This window comes from Pipistrellus hanaki (genome assembly GCF_964339955.1).
Source record: "Pipistrellus hanaki genome assembly, chromosome: 13".
In the NCBI taxonomy this organism is placed as follows: domain Eukaryota; kingdom Metazoa; phylum Chordata; class Mammalia; order Chiroptera; family Vespertilionidae; genus Pipistrellus; species Pipistrellus hanaki.
This window is the reverse complement of record NC_140515.1, coordinates 58,602,250-58,621,027: the sequence shown is the minus strand read 5'-3', so window position 1 is coordinate 58,621,027 and position 18,778 is coordinate 58,602,250. Positions and strand designations below refer to the sequence as shown.

Sequence of the window (18,778 nt, the reverse complement as noted above, 5' to 3'; positions counted from 1 at the left end):
TCTCCCTTCCGCTCTGAAAAGCAGCGGGAAACACCCCTGGGGCGGACTAACAGCCACATTTCTCTGGGGGGAAAACAGCACAAAGGCCACACACACGAAAACGTGTTCTACTTGGAATATTGACAAGACAGAGCAGAGAGTCCACACCAAAGGCCTGGATTTCTCCTCCCTGCTCTTAGGGCGCTGTGTACCAGGAAGCGAGTGGGTGTGGACCAGGGCCTGGCCGGCGTGTGTGGGCTCAGTCCCCAGCAGGGGGCGTGCAGGAGGCAGCCGATGCATGATTCTCTCATTGATGCTTCTCTCTCTCCCTCTCCCTCTCCCTCTCTGACATCAATAAGATTTTTTTTTTTGAGGAGAGCCCAGGAAGAGGCCCCTAAGCCTGGGTCCCCTGCCCCTCCCCACACACCCCTGTGCACAGGTGCACATCTGCCTGCCAACCGAAGAGGGGTCAGGCATCCACCCTCCAGGTGTCCTGCGCCCTCTGACCCGGGCGCCTCCTACACCTGGGCCCACGCCGGCGCAGGGAGAGGCCCGCCTTCCGGGACTGCACTCTGGCCGGGCCCGGGGTTCAGACCAGAGACGGAGCAGCCAGGAGGTTCCGGCCTGTGTGATGTGTGTGAGGATGCTTGGTGCTGCTGTAGGAGGCAGACTGGCCAGGCGAGGGCCGTGGAGCCGGGTGCAGGGTCGGCCTCGCTGGGAGAGGGGCCTGTGACCAGAGGTTTGCAGAGGGAGGAAGCCATGTGGGTGCCTGGGCGGGGGGGGGGGGGGGGGGGGTCCCAGCAGAGGCAGCCAGTGCGAGGCCCGGAGGCAGGACATGCCTGGTCTGTGGGGCGGCCGCCAGGCCCTCACGTGGCTGATGTCAGGAGGGCAGGAGAGCATGGAGGGGGTGGGGGCCGGGAGGGGCAGGCCTCTGGGAAAGGCAAGAGCCCTGAGTCCTGACACAGGAGGGGCAGGCCGGACTCGGTAATGACTAGAAGCTTAAATGGATCATTCTGGCTGCTGGCCTGAGGCTGGACTCCGGGTGGGGGCTGGGGAGCCTGGGGTGACCCTGACACAGGCCTACCCTTCGGTGCGGACAGAGACGTGGGACCGCACGGTTCCCTGATGGGGTAAGAGGGGAGGGACACAGACAAGTCAAGGTGACGCCCAGCCCATCGGGACTGAGCTGCCCCTTCACCCGCTGGGGGAGGCTGGGGGAGGGGCAGGCTTGGGAGGGAGGTCAGTTTTGCCCATGAAACACGGGCTGGACATCCGCATAGAGATGCCCAGTGGACGGTGGGCGTCTGGCCCGAGTTCAGCAGAGTGGCCAGCTCTGGAGCCCGGGTCTGGAAGGCTGAGGGAGTGACTGTAGGGAAAGCCGGGCCTGGGGAGATGGGAGGTGAGCTGGGACGGAGGAGGGCAGCAGGCAGGTCTGAGCGCGGCACATTCCTGCCAGGTGCTGGGAGGTGAGGCGGAACCGAGGCCCTGAGCAGCAGCAGCTGGTGGGAGGGACAGGAGGGGTGGGCGCTGGGAGCTGGCCAGCATCAGCTGCTCGTGCACATGAGGGTGGAGGGCGGATCACACGCGGGCTGCCCAGGGCCTGGACCGGGCTGGGTCATGCAGGAGGGCACGTGTGACTGGGCTGACGGGTGGAGGAGGAGGAGGGGGAGGAGGGAGCTGGAGAGGCCATGGGTGGGATTTGTGCGAAGTGAGAGAAGCAGGGCCCACGGAGGCTTTTCGGGAAGATGAGGAGGACAACGTTGCAGTAGCCGGTGTGGCTCAGGGGGCTGAAGAGTCCAGTTCGATCCTGGTCAGGGGCGCAGGCCCGGGTTGCGGGCTCAGTCCCCAGTGTGGGGCGTGCAGGAGGCAGCTGATCTGTGATTCTCTCTAATCATTGATGCTTCTAACTCCCTCTCCCTTCATCTCTGAATCAATAAACATATCAGTTAAAAGCCTGGGAGGAAGCAGCTGGGGGAGTAAGAGCTCGGGAGGCGCTGGCGGGTGGGAGGTAAGCGAAGACGGGGCAGGGCCTGGAGGAGCCGAGCTGGGAGGCAGGAGGTGGCGCTCGGACCCTTGGCATCAGGGAGTGCGCAGCTGGCCACGGGCAGACAGTGAAGGGCACCTGGGTCCTTGGTGCAGCCAGGGACCCCGGGAGCAGGTGGAGGGGCCGGGGGCACCTCCAGTCTGGCCAGGCAGCCAGGACTAACTGTCAAACACCTGGGACGGTGATCGTGGGCCGGAAGTGACTTAGAAAGAGCAGCGGGGGGGGGGGGGTCGGACAGGAGAAGCCGCTTTCAGAACCGGAGGCTGCACACGCGCCTGCACTGGGCTGCGGGCTCCCGGCGCCGCCGCCGGCCTCTGCTGCCCCCTGGCGGCCAGCGCCGCAGCCTGTGGCCGGCTGGTGGCTGCGGGCCAGGGCAGGTCCGAGGCTCCAGGGCGGGAAGGAGGCTGGTGGGAGACTTCGGGGCGGGGAGGGGGCCCCCACAGGGCCTCGTGGGCGGGAGCGTGAGGAGCTCCAGTCCTACACTCGGCAGGGCCCTCGGGGAGCCAGGCCGCAGCCCCCCAAGGGCTCCCTGATCCCAACCTGGCCAAGGGTTCCGAGGGCCCCTCCCGGCGTTACCAGCCTCTCATCCCCGCCACGTTGTTGTTTTTTGTTTGTTTTTTAACTATATTTTATTGATTTTTTAACAGAGAGGAAGGGAGATAGAGAGCTAGAAACATCGGTGAGAGAGAAACACTGTTCAGCTGCCTCTTGCACACCTCCTACTGGGGATGTGCCTGCAACCAAGGTACATGCCCTTGACCGGAATCGAACCCGGGACCCTTCAGTCCGCAGGCCGACGCTCTATCCACTGAGCCACACCGGTCAGGGCCTGCCCACGTCTTTGAGGTCAAACTCAGCCCCGCGCGCGGCCCCGCTCATGGCCCGCGGTGGGCTGGGCGCAGGCGATGGGCTTGGCCCCGCCTGACCCTCGGGAAGCGGGGGGGGGGGGGGGGGGGGGTGCCCAGCGAGATGACCCCAAATCTGCGTCTCATCCTCGCTGTGGACTGGGGGGCGGGGGGAGAGGGCCGTCCTGGGACGGGTGTGGGGTCCGGGACCAGCAGAGGCAGAGGCGGGTGACGGGGCGGGCTGGGGGTGGCGGGGCTGGAGCGCGCCCGGAGGCCGGGCTCAGACAGGGCGAGGGCGCGGGGCGCCCGGAGGCCCCGGAAGGCTGCCCCGGGCAGGGCCTCCCGGCCCCCGGCGGCAGGTGGGCGAAGACGGCGAACCAGGCGGGAGGGCGGGCCGGCCGCGGGGTGACGGCGAGTGGGAGGTGCGGGCTGGGCGGGCTCTGCTCGCGCTGCGCCCCAGCCCCGCCAGGGGGCGCCGTTGCCCCGCAGAACCAGCGGGTCGCTGGCGGCCACCGAGTCCCGCACTCGGCCTAGAGAGGCCCGGAAGGGGCGGGGCGGCGCAGGCTTCCGGCTTCAGTGGGGCGGGGCTCAGAGGCTCCAGCGGGGAGCCGCCTGGGCGGGGCGTGTGGCGGACGTGGCGGGGCTGCGGTGGGCCTGGGACGGGCGTGTTTTCGGGGTCCCAGGGCGGCAGCGAGGGCGGGGGTGGGTCAGGGGCGGGAAGCCGAAGGCGGAGGGACGGCCCAGCCTGCGAGGCTGCACCCGGCAGCTCTGCCCCAGGCCTGCGCCTCCTGGCCTGGGCCCGGTGCAATGGACAGCCTGGGGGTTCCCGGGAGCCTGACCTGCGAGCAGGGGTGCAGAAAGGGGAAGGGACTCCAGCAGGCGGGGGCGGAGGGGTCCGCAAAGGTGGGACTGCAGGGGTGGGCGAAGGGAAGCCCTGGACACTGGTTTTCTTGAAATGCCTGAGCGAGGCCCATTGGAGGAGAGGCTAAGCCTGAGGGCCCAGCAGGGAACCTGCTGGAGGGGCCGGGCTCAGCCAGTCATTCCAGCCCCGCCACCCCCTCCCCTTCTCCTGGGGGTCAGAGCAGCCCAGTCTCCACAGTTTCCCGCCATTACTCTCCCCTCCTGCACTACTTGGGGGTCACCCCTACCTCCCTCCTGCCCTCCGTACCCTGTACCTTCCTAGAGCCACAGGGAACTGCAGATGGTAGATCTTGTCGCTGCCCTAACGCCCTCGGCCGTTTCTGTCACACTGGGAACAAAATGTAAACTTTCCCTGCCCCGGGCGCCTCTGCGCCTCTGCTGACTCCCCACAGCGATGCGCCCACAGGTGGCCGGTGTTGTAACAACCAGGTGTCCTCTCCTGAGGCCTTGGCGTCTGGGGAGTTCTCCTCTCAGAGCCTGAAGCAGTCCCCGGGGCTCACTGCTCTAACTCTGTGGAGTCGGCTCCCGGAAGCACAGCAGAGCAGGGCCGGCTCCCAGGCTCCCGGCCGCACCCTCCGCCTTCTACTGGGAGCCCCGGGGCCCCGGCGGCTGAGCCTGCGCATCGGCTGCTGGCTGTTGCATCACTCCATTAGGGCTCCCTGTGCTCCTTCATTAAATTAGTCCCGGGAAGCAGCGCTAATGCAGGCCCTCGGGTCCCGGAGAGGCCGCAGCCGCAGCCTCTGGCCGCGGGGCAGGGAGGGCCATGCACCCAGGCGAGCGGAGGAATGGCTCTGGGGACGGGGTGACTCCTGTTTCCCAGGCCCCCAAGGACCCCAGCTTCCCAGGAGGCAGCCTTTAGAGACGATGCATGTGGCAGACACCGTGGCCATGAACTCTCCAAGGGCCAGGAGCGGCCTTGGCCCCAAAGCCCTCAGGGCACCCTGGGTCCCCTCCTGAGGCACGGGCAGCTCTCCCCCAGTCCAAGCAGCAGCGCCCTGAGTGCCCGGGCCAGCTGCATTCGCAGGGCCAGACCTGAGCCGCTGGCTCGGAGATGGTGCCTGCTGCAGCCTCAGGCCACCCCTCCCTCAGCACCCACCCCTGGGGCCTCAGGGATTCCCTCCCCGCCCACTCCTCAGGGATGCCTCTGGCAGGCGCCCTCACACTGTCCCTCCTCCTCACCACTGCCCCCCGGCGCTCACTGCTGGTGAGGGGGCCAGCAGCTCCCCCCTCCCCCCGGGCTCAGCACCTGTGTTCCCGTGAACCCCCTGTGAGCAGAACTCTCCTCCCAGAGCCCCCTCCCAGTGAGGCCCCCAGCCCAGTGGTCAGCAAACTCATTAGTCCACCGAGCCAAATGTCAACAGCACAACGATTGAAATTTCTTTGGAGAAACACATTTTTTTTTTAACGTAAACTTCTTCTAACGCCACTTCTTCAAAATAGACTCGTCCAGGCCGTGGTGTTTTGTGGAAGAGCCACACTCAAAGAGCCAAGGAGCCGCACGTGGCTCACTAGCCGCAGTTTGCCGACCACAGCCCCAGCCCATTCAGAAACTTCTGGCAAGGAGCACTGGGGCCTGGGTTCCCCAGGACAATGACAATTGTCTCTGCCGGAGGTGAAGGAGCAGGAAGGGGTACCCTGGCCCCCCCCCCCCCCACACACACACACACAGCTTGGGACTGCTTCTCTGGGAGGGAGAGAAGCCTGAGGAGGGGCTGAGGAAGGAGGAGGGGCGGCCGCTGACTCCAATCTCAGAGGCCGCTGGGGAGAAGCAGGAAGCGGGGTCAGGGCGGCAGGAGGTGGAGCCTGGCGGGCTGCAGGGAGGGGCGGCTCAGCCGAGGTCTCAGCAGAAGCCGCTGGGCGCTGGCTGCCAGCTGTGATTTGGGCGCCGGGCCTCCGAGGGACTCCGCACCCGGAGCCATGGAGGCGGGGGCCGGCGTCCTGGCTCCGGGCTGGGCTCCCGTGGGCACTGCTGGTTTCTGGATCGATCGGGGTGAGGCAGACACGCCCGCCGAAACCGCCCGTGGGGAAGTCAGCAGCTTCCCCTTCTGGAGCACAGCCCTGAGGGGTCTGCTCCCTCGCTGCTCAGCCCCTACCCCTGCCCCTGCCCAGCCCCTGCCCAGCCAGTGCCAGGGCCTCAGGACACGCTGGGCCTGCTCCGTGGCCGGTGGTCACCCCCAGGCTGTCCTGGCTTCCCAGTGAGCCGGCTCCCTCCCAGCTGAAGTGCCACCAGTTCTGCTCGGTGCCACTTCATTGTCTTTTGTGGTCTCGGCCGTGGTGCAGTCTTGGCCGTGGTGCTGGGCTGCGGGCACAGGGTCGGCAGACCGCTGGCTAGGAAGCCACCCTGGGTCCCTGAGTGAAGGCAGCTGGTGACCCTCACTAGGGGCCTGCCTGGGTCCTGGCCCCTCTGGCTCAGTTGCCTCAGCTGCAAAGCCAGGGGTTCCTCCCGTGGTGACTGGGTTTTCTCCTGGCCCTTCCCCAAAGCCACCCCCAGTCCCACTCCCTGAGCCCTCCCCCTCCTCCCGGACTGTTCTCCTCGTCCGTCCTCTTCTCCCTGTAGCTCCACGGCACCCCCGCCCCCCCAGGAAGGCCCCTACCCCGGTTCTCCCTCCGTGCACACCCAGCATGGCACATCATGTCTCTGGGTGTCCGCAGGTTTACACCGCTCAGCTCCGGAATGGCGATGGGGCAGAGTTTGTGGGCTCATTCATTCAGGCTGGCCAGGGCTCAGCCACCCCAGGGCAGTGCTGCAGCACCTGAACCAGAGCCTGGTGAGCGCCCACCAGGAAGCCAGGGTGTGCTGTGGGGGGGGGGGGGGGACACGCCCAGGACACAGCCAGGGAGGACAGCGGGGGAGGAGGGTTGAGGGGAAGGGGATGGAGCAGGTGAAGCAGAGTGTGGGTATGCTGGCGTAGTGCCAAAGGAGGGAGCTGGGGAGACCCTCAGCTGGGACACCTACTGCCGGGCCTTGTGGAAATCACTGTTGTGGCAACTCACCCCCATCGAGGGCTTTCCATGTGCCGGGCACATCCTGAATATTTTTAAATATATTTTATTGATTTTTTACAGAGAGGAGGAGAGAGACAGAGAGCTAGAAACGTCGATGAGAGAGAAACATCGACCAGCTGCCTCTTGCACACCCCCTACCGGGGATGTGCCCGCAACCAATGTACATGCCCTTGACGGGAATCGAACCTGGGACCCTTCAGTCCGCAGGCCGACGCTCTACCACTGAGCCAAACCGGTTTTGGCCTGAATATTTTTTTAAATATATATTTGAGCCCTAGCTGGTGTGGCTCAGTGGATAGAGTGTTGGTCTGCAGACTGAAGGGTCCTGGATTCGATTCTGGTCAAGGGCACATGCCTGGGTTGCGGGCTCAACCCCCCAGTTGGGGGCATGCAGGAGGCAGCTGATCCATGATTCCCTCTTACCATTGATGTTTCTCTCTCTCTCTTCCTCTCCCTTTCTGAAATCAATACAAATATATATATATATATCTCCTCACCCTGAGGTTATGTTTTACTGATTTTTTTAGAGAGAGGGAGAGAGAGAGAGAGAAAGAGAGAGACATTGAAATGAGAGTAGCATCAATCAGTTGCCTCTCCTATACACCCAACCAAGGACCAAACCCAAAACTTAGGTATGTGCCCTGACCAAGAACTGAGACCTCAGGCCTTCGGTGTAGGAACAATGCTCCAGCCAGGGCAGGCGTATTCCACGTACTTTCCTGACCTCAGCCAGTGCCGGGCAGTTGGTAATATTGGGCCCATTTTGCTGACAGGAAGAGCGAGGCACAGGGAGTTGCTGGTACTTGTTCAAAGTCGCATGCAGCCAGCACGTGTGCAGACTGTTCCCGAGTCCTCACGGTCAACCTCCACGCTGCCCCCTCTGCCTCCTGCCGTGTGTGTGGGCTTCATCTCAGGGCACGGGGGAGCCCCAGGGGGGTGGGAAGCAGGCTGGTGTGGCTCAGTGTTGAGCGTTGATCTGTGAACCAGGAAGTCACGGCCCATGCGGGGGTTTTGGGCTGGATCCCCAGTAGGGGGCGTGCAGGAGGCAGCCGATCAGTGATTCTGTCTCATCATTGACGTTTCTCCTTCCCCCTTCCTCTCTGAGTCAATCTGCACACATGTATAGGGAAGGTTTGTGAGGAAGACAGTGGCGGGACCTCTTTCAGCAGGATGCCCTTTGCTGCTGTCCAGGGTGGATTGTAGGGGAAGCAGAGAGCCAGGGGAGGCGGGAGGCCTAGAACGAGAGACTCCAGGGACGGAGAACGGACAGATTTGAAGGGGATCTCAGGAGGGAAGACATTGACAGCATGCGGGGGGGGGGGGGGGGGGGTTTGTGGTCACAGCTCTGGGTGGTGAGAGGTCATAACATCAGGATCCCGAGACCAGGCCAGTGTGTGTGGGTGGGGGATGGGCGGTGCAGTGTCAGGGAAGCTCAGAGCAGTCTGGGACCCGGGCTGGCCATCTGGGAGAAGCTGGGCTGGAGATGACTGGTGGGGTTCTAAGCCCGAGTGGGACATATGTGACCGGGGTAGCACACAGAGGCCCGGCCATAGTCCTGGGGACCCCCCTGGAGACGGAGAGGAGAGGGCGCAGCCTGGAGGGTAGAGGCAGGGGTTGCGGGACTCTAGGAAAATAGGAAAAGCACTTCACTGGAGAGGAGGAGCTAAGTGGAGGGAAGGCTGCGAGGACCCCATAACCTGGCCTGGGGCTGGAGGCTGCCAGCCTCCCAGGGGCCCCACCCGGCCCCGCCTCCATCCACTGGGGTCTGTGTGGGCCCACCTCTGGTGAGCCTGGCCTCCGAGGAGCTGACAGGTTCTCCCCGTTGCCCGGCAACTGCAAGAGCTGTTGGCTGTTGCTAGGAGCCGGCTGGGGAGGCCGGAGGAGGGAGGATCTCCAGCATGGGGCGGGGCTGGTGGGGGAGAGGCGAACCCAGGCCGCTGTGTCCCGGCTGCTGTGCCGTTTTTTATGTTCTGCGGGTCAGAGGCACCTAGAGAGCATAGCCCTGCGTGTCTGTGTCCCACGTGGGCACACGTGTCTTCATGTTTGCTGCATGCTTGCAAGCAGTGCCTGCCTGCAAGGAGGGAGCCCAGGGGAGCCATTGGAGGACTCACAGGCCAGTGGCTCCCCAGCCAGGGCACCACTCAGACAGGGACACACCAGGCCCCCAGGGGCAGCAGGCAGCCTGAGGCCCCGTGAGCTGCAACAAGATGTGTGCCAGGGCGGGGGCGGGGGGGGGGGGGGAGCCGGGGCTGCGCGGGGCTGTGGGACCTTCCTGTGGGTGGGCTGCGGCCTCTCCAGCTGTCCCACTGGAAGTGCCAGGGTCGCAGCCTCTGTCTAGTGGAAAGGCCCTAAGGTCATGTTTCCAGAAGTCAGGAGGCTTCTCTCTCCCTTCCTCTCTCTTCCTTTGGGTCCCAGTTTTGGGGTCCCAGGCTGAAGTCCAGGATGGCTACCTGTAGGAGGATGCCTCCTAGGCCCACGGTTGGCAAACCGTGGCTCACGAGCCACATGCGGCTCTTTGGCCCCTTGAGTGTGGCTCTTCCACAAAACACCACGGCCTGGGCGAGTCTATTTTGAAGAAGCGGTGTTAGAAGAAGTTTAAGTTTAAACCACGTGGCTCTCCAAAGAAATTTCAATGGTTGTCCTGTTGACATTTGGATCTGGTGACGAATGAGTTTGCCCAGCCCTGGGCTAGGCGACCAGAGAAGGATGGAGAGAAATCCTGGGTGCCAGAGAAGGTGTAGAGGCGGCCATAGACTTTTTAAATGGATTTGAGAGGAAGAGGGAGAGCGAGAACTAGTGTGTGCTAGGGGGGAGGGGGAAGGTGGTGGTGGCAGAGGCTATCTGAACGCCTGCCGGGAGGCTGGTTTTGTGTTTTAAACCGGCCGAACCCTCCTTAGGACGGAGGAAGCCTCGGCCGAGAGGCTGGGGCTCCGTGGATCCCGGAACAAGTTTACGGGGTTCATCAGCTTGAATCAGCGACGAGGACACGCCTTCCCCGCAACTCGCAGCGGCTCCGAGGGCTGGTTCCTGCCCGGCGCGAGGTGCCCGGATCCCCACCCCCGGGCTCCGCGGATCTTCCCGCCCCCGCCCTCCGGCCGGAGCCAGGCGTCCCGGCCCAATCGGAGCGCGGCCTCGCCGGCAGTGGGCCCGCGTCCAGTCCCTCCGGCTCCGCTCGGCCGCTGCGCCTCTCCCGCGGCGAGGCCCCGCCCCCAGCCGGCCCGAGCCTGGGCGGCGCCGCACGTCCCCGCTCCGCCCGCCAGCCAATCACCGGCCCGGAATCCATCAGGCCCCGCCCCCGGGCCCGCCCCGGCCAGTCCCAGGCCCGGCTCGCCCCAGCCCCGCCCCGCGCCCGCCCCGCCGTCGGTGCGCGGAGCCCGGGAAGGCGCCGCCCGCAGACGCTCGGAACTCCGGACCCGAGAGCAGCCCGGAGCGCCGGCGGCGGAGCGGAGCGGGCGCGCGGGGCCGAACCGGGCCGGGGCCGAGCGGGGGCCGGGCGGCGGCCGGGCCGGCGGGCGGGCGGCGGGATGGGCTGCACGGTGAGCGCCGAGGACAAGGCGGCGGCCGAGCGCTCCAAGATGATCGACAAGAACCTGCGGGAAGACGGCGAGAAGGCGGCGCGGGAGGTGAAGTTGCTGCTGTTGGGTGAGGCCGCGTCCTGCGCCGGGACCGCTATCCCCGCTCCAGGCCCCCAAGGATTCTGACATCCAGGCTAGGGCCCTGAACCCCCAGACTGGGCCTGCACCCCCCGACCCGGCCCGGCCAGGATACCCAAGTAATGATTCAAAACGCTGGCTGGGCCTAGACCTCTGGTCCATAGTCCAGACTCTAGGTCAGACCCTCAACTCATCCCAAACCCCCAAACACCCCCACTCTGCCTCTGCGTAAGCTCCCTGAACTCTGTGGGACCAAACTCACAGACCCTCAGAACCCCAATCAGCGCCCACCCTCAGGTGCCACCTCTCCCCCCACCTGCTCCCCCTGTTCCCACTGGCATGAGTGTCCCTGAGGCCCCTGCCAGGTCCCCCCCAACTCCCTCCTTCCCCCTCTGTGCCCATCTCTACTCTGGACCCCATAACCACCTGTGCATCCTCACCCCAAGGGGCCTGTGATTGGGAAACCCTGACTGCTCAGGGGACCTCTCTCCAGCTGGAACCCCCAAACCTGCAGAGACCCCTGCTCCATGCATCACTCCTCACACCCGCTGCTCCCCCCTGCGTCCTCTCCCACACTCTGGCCCTCCCCAGAGGCCCCCATCCGCCCGCACCGATGGGCCGGCCGGGCGGGCGGGCAGGCGGGAGGAGAGGGCCCGACCCCCGACGGAGACTCCACCGTCCCGCTGGGGGCGGGCGCCAGGCCCGGGCTTCCGGGGGGAGCTGCCGGGGTCTGCTCCCCAGCGCCTAAGCCCCGTGGGGGCCGTGCGGGAAGTGGGGAGGAGGCTGGGTTGTGGCGCCTTCCAGCCCGGGAAGATGGAGGCTGCTGGAGGGGTGGGGGAAGTGGAAGTGGTGAGACAGCCGACATGTTGCTGCCGGGCGGGCGGGCGGGCTGGCTTTTGGACAGGCGGGCGAGGGCTCAGACCTGCCGGCTCCCGCACCCCGTCTGGGCCGCTGGCTGGGCGGGGGATGCTGAGCCCTGCGGGGGGGCGGCGGGCCCCCCTGAGCGTGGCGGCGGTGGGGGGCGTGGAGGGGGCTTTGGCAGAGGCTGTGGGCCCTGTTCTGGTCCCCGGCCAGCCCCCCGCCGGGAGCAGGTGTGTGCCCGTGGCAGCCTGGCCTGGGGGTTTCTGGGTGGGGGGAGCCCCCCCCGCAGGAGCTGGGAGGCTGAATGTGGGGGTGTGGCCCCTCACCCCCAGGCGCTGTGGGGTCCCCGGGCTGAGAGCGGGCCTCCCTGCGGCTGAGGGCGGGCAGCGTGTCCGCCGTCGGCCGCCCATCTGTTGAGCGTCCCCGGGGGCCTGGCCTCAGGGGCACAGCCCGGAGGTTTCAAAATGGCATCCGCTCGCTGCGGGAGGAAGAGAAGGGGCGGGAAGGGGCGGTGGCCGGCCTCCGGGCTGTTTTGCGTCGGGCGCTCGCCTCTTCCTGTCTCCCTGCGAGCAGCGGCGGCGAGGGGGTGTCCCGCGGGGGAACAACGGCCGGGCTGGGAGGGGACCCCACCCTGCTGCCCCCCCAGCCCGCCCGGGCCTCCGGCAGCCTCTGCCCGCCGGGCACCGGGGCAGCTGAGCTGTGGGCCGGGAGCAGCTCGGGTTTGGGCCCAGCGCCCCTCCCGCTGAGCTGGCATAACGGGGTGCAGGGTCCGGGTGCAGGGTCTGGCTCTGCGTGTCCTGGGCCTCGGGGGCCCCCTCAGCTCCCTGCCCCCCCCCCCCCCCCCCCGCTCTGCTTCCTCCGTGGGACGGGCTCCCGGGTCGGGCCCAGGCGGGAGGACAGGGGCTCAGGCGGTGCTTGGGGAACGGGTGCTGAGACCCGCAGCGACCACGCTCTGCCTGGCACTGAGGGCCATCTGCCCTGGCGCCCGGGCAGCGTCCTGGCCGGCGGACCTTTCCCGCCAGGTGCCGGGAGGCGAGGGAGCCCCGTGGGGAAGCCCCAGGGCCGGGCGCCCGGCCCACATAGCGGGAAGGACCCGTCCAGGCAACGGGACTCTGTCTGGGTACCTGCCAGCCTGGCTTCCCGGCCAGAACCACGCCTGCGCCCCACCCGCACCCTGGCTCCTTCCGGGCCCGGGGAGTGCCAGCGCGGGCACAGCTCTGTCACCGCCGAGGCTTCCCTGGCAGCTGGTGGGGACGAGGTGTTGCTGTCAGCCCCCCTCCAGGTCACCCACCCATCACGCCCAGGTGGACCGGGGCACGGGCTGGGCGGCGGGAAGGGAAGCCAGCCTGGGTTTGGGGTGTCTCTGATCGCAGGCGGCTGGTGTGGGCAGAGGACCGAGTGTCAGTCGCGGCCGGGGAGCCTCGGTGTGTAAACACAGCGGCTCCTCTGGTCCCCGGCGCTCCGCCCGCCCCCTCACTGGTGTGTCTTCCGGTTCCACCTAACTCACGCCTCCTCTGGAGCCTCTGCCCAGGGCCACCACCCGGCACCTTCCTGGGGGCACCCCTGGCTCTGGCACTGCCGCTTCCGCCTCAGAGCCTGTGTCCGGGCACCGCTGCCTGCCCACCCTTGAGATGGCAGGGCAGGGCTCCTCCTGGGCTGGGCATGGAGCCTGGCACCCACTGGCCGCTCCTTCTCTGATGGTCTTGTGAAGGAAGAGCTGCTGAACTTGATCTTGGGGATGGTGGATGGAGGGAGATGAGCCACAGCTGGCGTATCGTGGGCAGGTGGGTGGCAAGGGCTGGTGCCGGGCCAGTGACCGGGATGGGCACTCAGACGGTGGCACTCCGCTGGCCGGCGCAGCCTGTCTGGGCATGGCACACAGCAGGGACGCCAGCTCTTCCACGGGAGCGTGGCGGCGTGGTCAGCCCCTTCCTCTCGGGGTGACCTCAGAGGGGCCCCAGCTTCTCGGGGTGTCTGAGGGCTGTTGCAGGCCTGTCTAGCTCTTGGGGCTCAGGAGCCCTGGCCTGGCCGGCGCAAACTGTACAGCAGGGGCTCTGTTAGGGTGAGGAGGGGCGGTCGGTGGCCTTTGTCCTGTCTGCGTCTAACAAAGGGCCTGGCCCCCGGAGGGTGCCTGTCAGTGTGTGTAATTCCGCGGCTGCTCCCTGCGGCCCTGGCTGGCCGGGTGATGGTGAAGTGGGGGTGCCTTGAGAAATGACATTTGCTAGGGCCAGACAAGGGGGGCCACAGGGCCCGTCCGCAAGGTGCTGAGGGGGGAGACCTGGCCTGGGTCCCCAAGCCCTGGGGCGGCTGTGTCCTGGCTCACCCGCCCTGGGCCAGCTCTTGGGGTCACCAGGTCTGGGTTCAAACCCCAGCCCCACCTGGTGCCCTGGCTGAGCAGCCCAGCGCAGGCACACCTGGTCCGCCCTCCCTCCGGCCCCAGCACTGCGGGCTGCAGCCACAGGTGGGAGTGCAGCCGAGCCGGCCAGGGCCCCTGCGGACCCTGCAGAGCTGAGAGTTTGGCAGGGAGGGGTCTCCCCGGCCCAGCATGGAGTTTGGGGAACCCCCTTTCTTGACCTCAGGCAGTTGCTCACAGCAAGTGGGGAGACCAGGGCGTGTGGTGTAGACAGTTGGTGCCACCTGGGGCGACAGACTGTCCTGGGAACCTTCAGCCCAGCCCAGGGGGCTGAGCGCCTTCCTGGGGGGTCTAGGGGCCCAGCCTACCTCCGGGCCCTCCTTCCCCCTCTGCCTCCGCCTTCCCGGCTGGAGCTCATTAGCATTTGAATGGGGCGGGGCAGCGTGGGCCTCCCAGGCTCTTCTTCCCACCCCTCCCCCCGGCCGGGCCAGGCTTTGTCTACCGGCGGGCGGGCGGGCAGAGCCAGCTCCCGCACTCGGAGTGAGGGGTCTGATCCATTCCTGACACCTGCCTTCCTCGTGCCAGTCCCGCGGGCTCTGCCCCTGCCCGGCGCTGGACCGGCGCCTGAGGCTCCCGGAGGGTGGGCTGAGCCGGGTCCTTCGGGGGATGCCCTCCCTCTGGGTGGCTGGGTGAGGCTGGGTGGCCTTGCAGAGGGTGTCCCAGGAGGGTGGGCGGAGGGCCCCGGTGGAGCCGCCGTGGTGAGGAGCAGAGAATGAGCCCTGTGGCCGGGTGGACGGCGAGGCAGCTGGAGCACAGGCCTGCATGCCAGCCCCGCAGCCCCGGGCCTCCATTGTGCTGGAGCGGGCACCCTGGCTGCCAGATGGGGGCCTGGGCAGCCCGTCAGGTGGGATCCAGGGAGGTCCCAGGCCTCCCGCAGGGCTGGGCCTGTGTACCTGCCCTTGACACCAGTCCCTGGCTGTGTCTCTCTTGGTCTTTGTCTCTAAAAGCCCCATTATTTTATTTTTAATATACTTGTATTGATGTCAGAGAGGAAGGGAGAGGGAGAGAGAGAGAAACATCAATGATGAGAGAGAAGCATGGATCGGCTGCCTCCTGCACGCCCCCACACTGGGGATCTAGCTGCAGCCTGGGCCTGTGCCCTGCCTGATGGGGAGTCAGACCGTCACCTGGTCCCTAGGTCGATGCTCAGCCGCTGAGCCAGCCGGCCGGGCACCGCCATCCTCTTGGCAGGAGCAGGATGGAGGAAGCTTTGTTCACGAGGGACCAAGCCCTTGTCTCACAGCCACACCCCCTGCAGGTGACGAGAGGTCCGGCCAGAGCCCGGTGCTGCCCCCCTGCGCCCCCTGGTGCTGGGGGGAGACGGGGCCCAGGTCAATCTCTGTCCGTCTTCCCAACAGCTCAGGGCAAGCGTCCCAACTTCGGAGTTCCGTGAGGGGATGGGGTCAGCGGGTTCTGGCCGGGCCAGGGCTCACGGGCCCAGCCCAAGACTGCCCTGCAGGGTGCCCGGGAGCTGGGCTCTTAGATGGTGGCCCTGGTACCTGGTGCTCTGAGGCAGCCCCTCCCTCAGCCATAGCCCAGCTCCTCTAGCCCGGAGCTCTTGCTCTTACTGAACCCCAGCCCAGCTCTGGCTGGTGTGGCTCAGTGGATAGAGCGTCAACCTGTGGACTGAAGGGTCCCGGGTTCGATTTTGGTGGGTCAGGGCACATGCCCGTGTTGTGGGCTGGATCCCCAGTAGGGGGCGTGCAGGAGGCAGCCAATCAATGATTCTCTCTCATCATTGGTGTTTCTATCTCTCCCTCCCTCTCCCTCCCTCTCTGACATCAATAAAAAATACATTAAAACAACAACAAACAACCCACCCTCACCCAGTGCCGCTTCTTGGGCGGTGGCCGTCTTGGCGGCTTGGGAAGGACCCTCTCCCCGGAATAGCCGAGCGTCTGTCGGGCGCCCTGCGTGCACATCCCGGGCTGGGCAGCAAGAGCCGAGCCAGCACCTGCAGGCGGGCGGGACGGGCCTGTGGAGAGGTGTCCCTGTGGCTCTGAGCGTGCGTCCCTGGTGTCAGAATATGCAGAGGGGGTGGCGATGGCGATGGCGATGGCGGGGCCGCTGTGTCGGCAGGCGGAGGGCTGGGCGGCTGGGGAAGTGGAGGCCCAGCCGGAGGAGAAGGAGGAAGCAGCTGGAGGAGGAGGAGCCCCAAAGAGGAAGAAGCCAGAGGCCCGCTCTGCCGGGCGGGCAGGGAGCCGGCCACGGGGAGCTGGACGGGGAGGCTACCCGCCAGGGCTCATCGCACCCCCTCGCCGCCCTGCTGGGCGCCTCTGGGCGAGAGTCGGCCCGGCCTGGCCCGGCCCCAGCCAGCGCCCGGCCTGGGAGTCCAGCGGCCATTCCGAGGAGCGTCCAGCCCCTCCCCTGGCCACAGGAAGCGGGCCTGGGAGAGGGCCGGCGCGGAGCTGGCAGGAAGGCAGAGCTCGGCGTGTTCCGGGCGGCCAGGGCCTCCGGGCGGAAGGCCGGCTGCAGGCCCATGAATGCCCGGAAGCGGAGCGCAGCCCCATGAGCTCACTCCGGGTTTCCCCGCCCCGGGCTGCACGGAGGCCCTGGTCCGGCGAAGGATTCCCTGCCGCCGGCCTGGCCTGGGGCCGCCGCTCAGCCTCCGGCTCCGGGGACGAGAGCCTGATGGGCCGGACTCTGCAGGGGCGTGTCTGATTACACTCATTCACTGGTGGGGAAACTGAGGCCCGGGACGTGCCATGACGTATGGAGACCCCACGATGTGACCTGGGCAGTGGTTCTGAGCACGGCCGGGGCCCCACGGGAGCCGTGCCCAGCTGGCAGGAAGGAGGAGCGGGAGACCGGCCGGCGCTGTGGGTGCACACGCGAGCTATGTGGGCCCATCTTTGAGGAGGAGAGGGGACTGCCCCCGAGGCTCAGGGCCCGGTCCCTGCGCTCGGAGAAGGCTGGGCGTGGCCCCGGAATAGGGCTCCTGCAGGGGCTCCGCCCTGGGCACGGGCTGCGGACTGTGCGCAGACGGTGTGCCACTGAAGGTCCCCGCGCTGAGGCAGGCCCTCCTCCTCCTGGCCTCGGGGTGTGCGCCCCCCCACCCCCGCTGCACGGGTCCAGGGGTTCCGCTCTGTGTGGTCAGGCCGGGCCGGGGGCGGATGCTGCAGCCTCCCTGGGCGGTGAGCACGCAGGGCAGAGCGTGCACCCTCGGGACCACTTGGGCCCTGGGGCACCCGCTGCCCCTCCCTCTGGGGACCTCAGCTGCCCCCCCTCAGGCCCGGTGCCGGGACGGGATGCCACGTTCCCAGCCTGGCCCGGGCCTGCGGGGACACAGCTGCGGGCCCGTTCGGGGTGAGTGAGGACCAGGGAGGCCTCCGGGCAGCTTGGGGCTTGGCATCCCTTAAGGGCGGTGGGCACCTCATCCGGGCCGCCTTGGTGACTGAGAGGTGGGGGGCTAGCTTCTTTGAAAATAGCAAAGGGGTTCCTTATGTGAAGAAGCAGGGGGAGGAGGGCTGTGCCCAGCAGCCTGGCTCCCCTGTGCCCCATGGTGAGACCAACAGGCCTCAGGGGCCCCTCCAGGTGGCCTTCCCGGCCCAGTGCCTCAGTTTCCCTCTGCACAGTGGGCAGGGCCCCGGGGAGGCCCGTCCTGCCCTGCACGCCCTCTGTGTGTGTGTGTGTGTGTGTGTGTGTGTGTGTATGTGTGTGTCTGTCTCTGTGTGTGTGTCTGTCTCTGTGTGTGTGTGTGTCTGTCTCTCTGTGTGTCTGTGTGTGTGTGTCTGTCTCTCTGTGTGTCTGTGTGTGTGTGTGTCTGTGTGTTTGTCTGTGTGTCTGTCTGTGTGTGTGTGTGTATGTATGTGTGTGTCTGTCTCTCTGTGTCTCTGTGTGTGTCTGTCTGTGTGTGTGTGTATGTCTGTGTGTTTGTCTGTGTGTCTATCTGTCTCTGTGTGTGTGTCTGTGTGTGTGTGTGTGTGTGTGTGTGTCTGTCTGTCTGTCTGTCTCTGTGTGTGTGTCTGTCTGTCTCTGTGTGTGTGCATGTGTGTCTATCTGTCTCTCTGTGTGTCTGTGTGTGTATGTGTCTGTCTGTCTGGCGGACGGGTTCCTCCTGACTGAGCGCTGACTTGGCGGAGGCGGGCCGGGCGATGCTGGCACTTCCGTGATGGACGTCCGAGCCCCTGGACGTCCGAGCCCCTGGGCGCCGCTGAGGCCGACCCAGCGGAGGGAGGGGTTCCGGCAGACCCCCTTCCAGGAGCGGAGCCCCTTCCAGGGAGCGGCCCAGATGGAGCGGCACCTGGAGGAAGGAAGAGCAGGGGCGGGGCTGCAGGCCTTTGTCTGGCGGCCCCTCCCCTCCCCTCTCCTCCTTCTCCTCCTCCCTCCCCCCCATTGTTCCCTCGGGTCTCCGCAGACCGGCTTCCCAGGCTCCGGGATGGGTGAGGGTCCAGGCCCCGCCCGCAAGGCCCAGGCGGAGGCCGCTTTTCAGAAACAGATGCTCCGGCCCAGCGCCTCCCAACCCCACCTCCCTCCCGCCTCCGGCTGCCGGCGCCCCCTGGTGGTGAGGCCGGGACCTGCGGCCGCAGGGAGGGCGGGAGCCGAGGGGGGAGCCGACCCGCAGGCTGGGGCAGAGACGTGGCAGGAGAGGGAGGTGGTGTTCCGGCAGCCGTTGCACCCTGGAGCCCACCCCACCGTCCCCGGGCCCCCCGCGGCAGGCGGGTGAGGGTGGCCGGGGGCGGGCCTGTGCTGTGGGTCGGAGCTGGGCCGCTTGCCCGGCTGCCCTGTGGTCACGGCCACTGCTGCCCGGAGCCGCTCTGCCCGCTGCCACGTCGCCTGGCGGCTCCGGCCACGTGTCCGGGGCAGCCCACCCGGGAGCCTCCGGGCCTTCCTAGTGCGGACGGCCCGGGCCCGAGTATGGGGCCTGAGTGCGGGGGGCCGGGGCCCGACTGCGGGGTGCCCGGGCCCGAGTGCGGGGCCTGAGTGCGGGCGGCCGGGGCCTGACTGCGGGGCGGCCTGGGCCCGTGTGCAGGGGGGCCGGGGCCTGAGTGCGGGGGGCCCGGGCCTGAGTGCGGGGCCTGAGTGCGGGGGGCCGGGGCCTGAGTGCGGGCGGCCT

At 67.1% G+C, this 18,778-nt stretch overlaps 1 protein-coding gene across 1 annotated transcript in view; it reads left to right on the top strand.

Annotated features, from left to right (window-relative positions):
• The first annotated feature begins 10,170 nt into the window (after window positions 1-10,170).
• The window catches only part of GNAI2 (G protein subunit alpha i2), a 14,907-nt gene continuing 6,299 nt past the window's right edge, over window positions 10,171-18,778 (top strand). Inside the window, 1 exon segment of the mRNA XM_084902320.1 lies at window positions 10,171-10,437. Coding sequence (XP_084758446.1) covers window positions 10,320-10,437 — 118 coding nt within the window. The 5' untranslated portion in view covers window positions 10,171-10,319.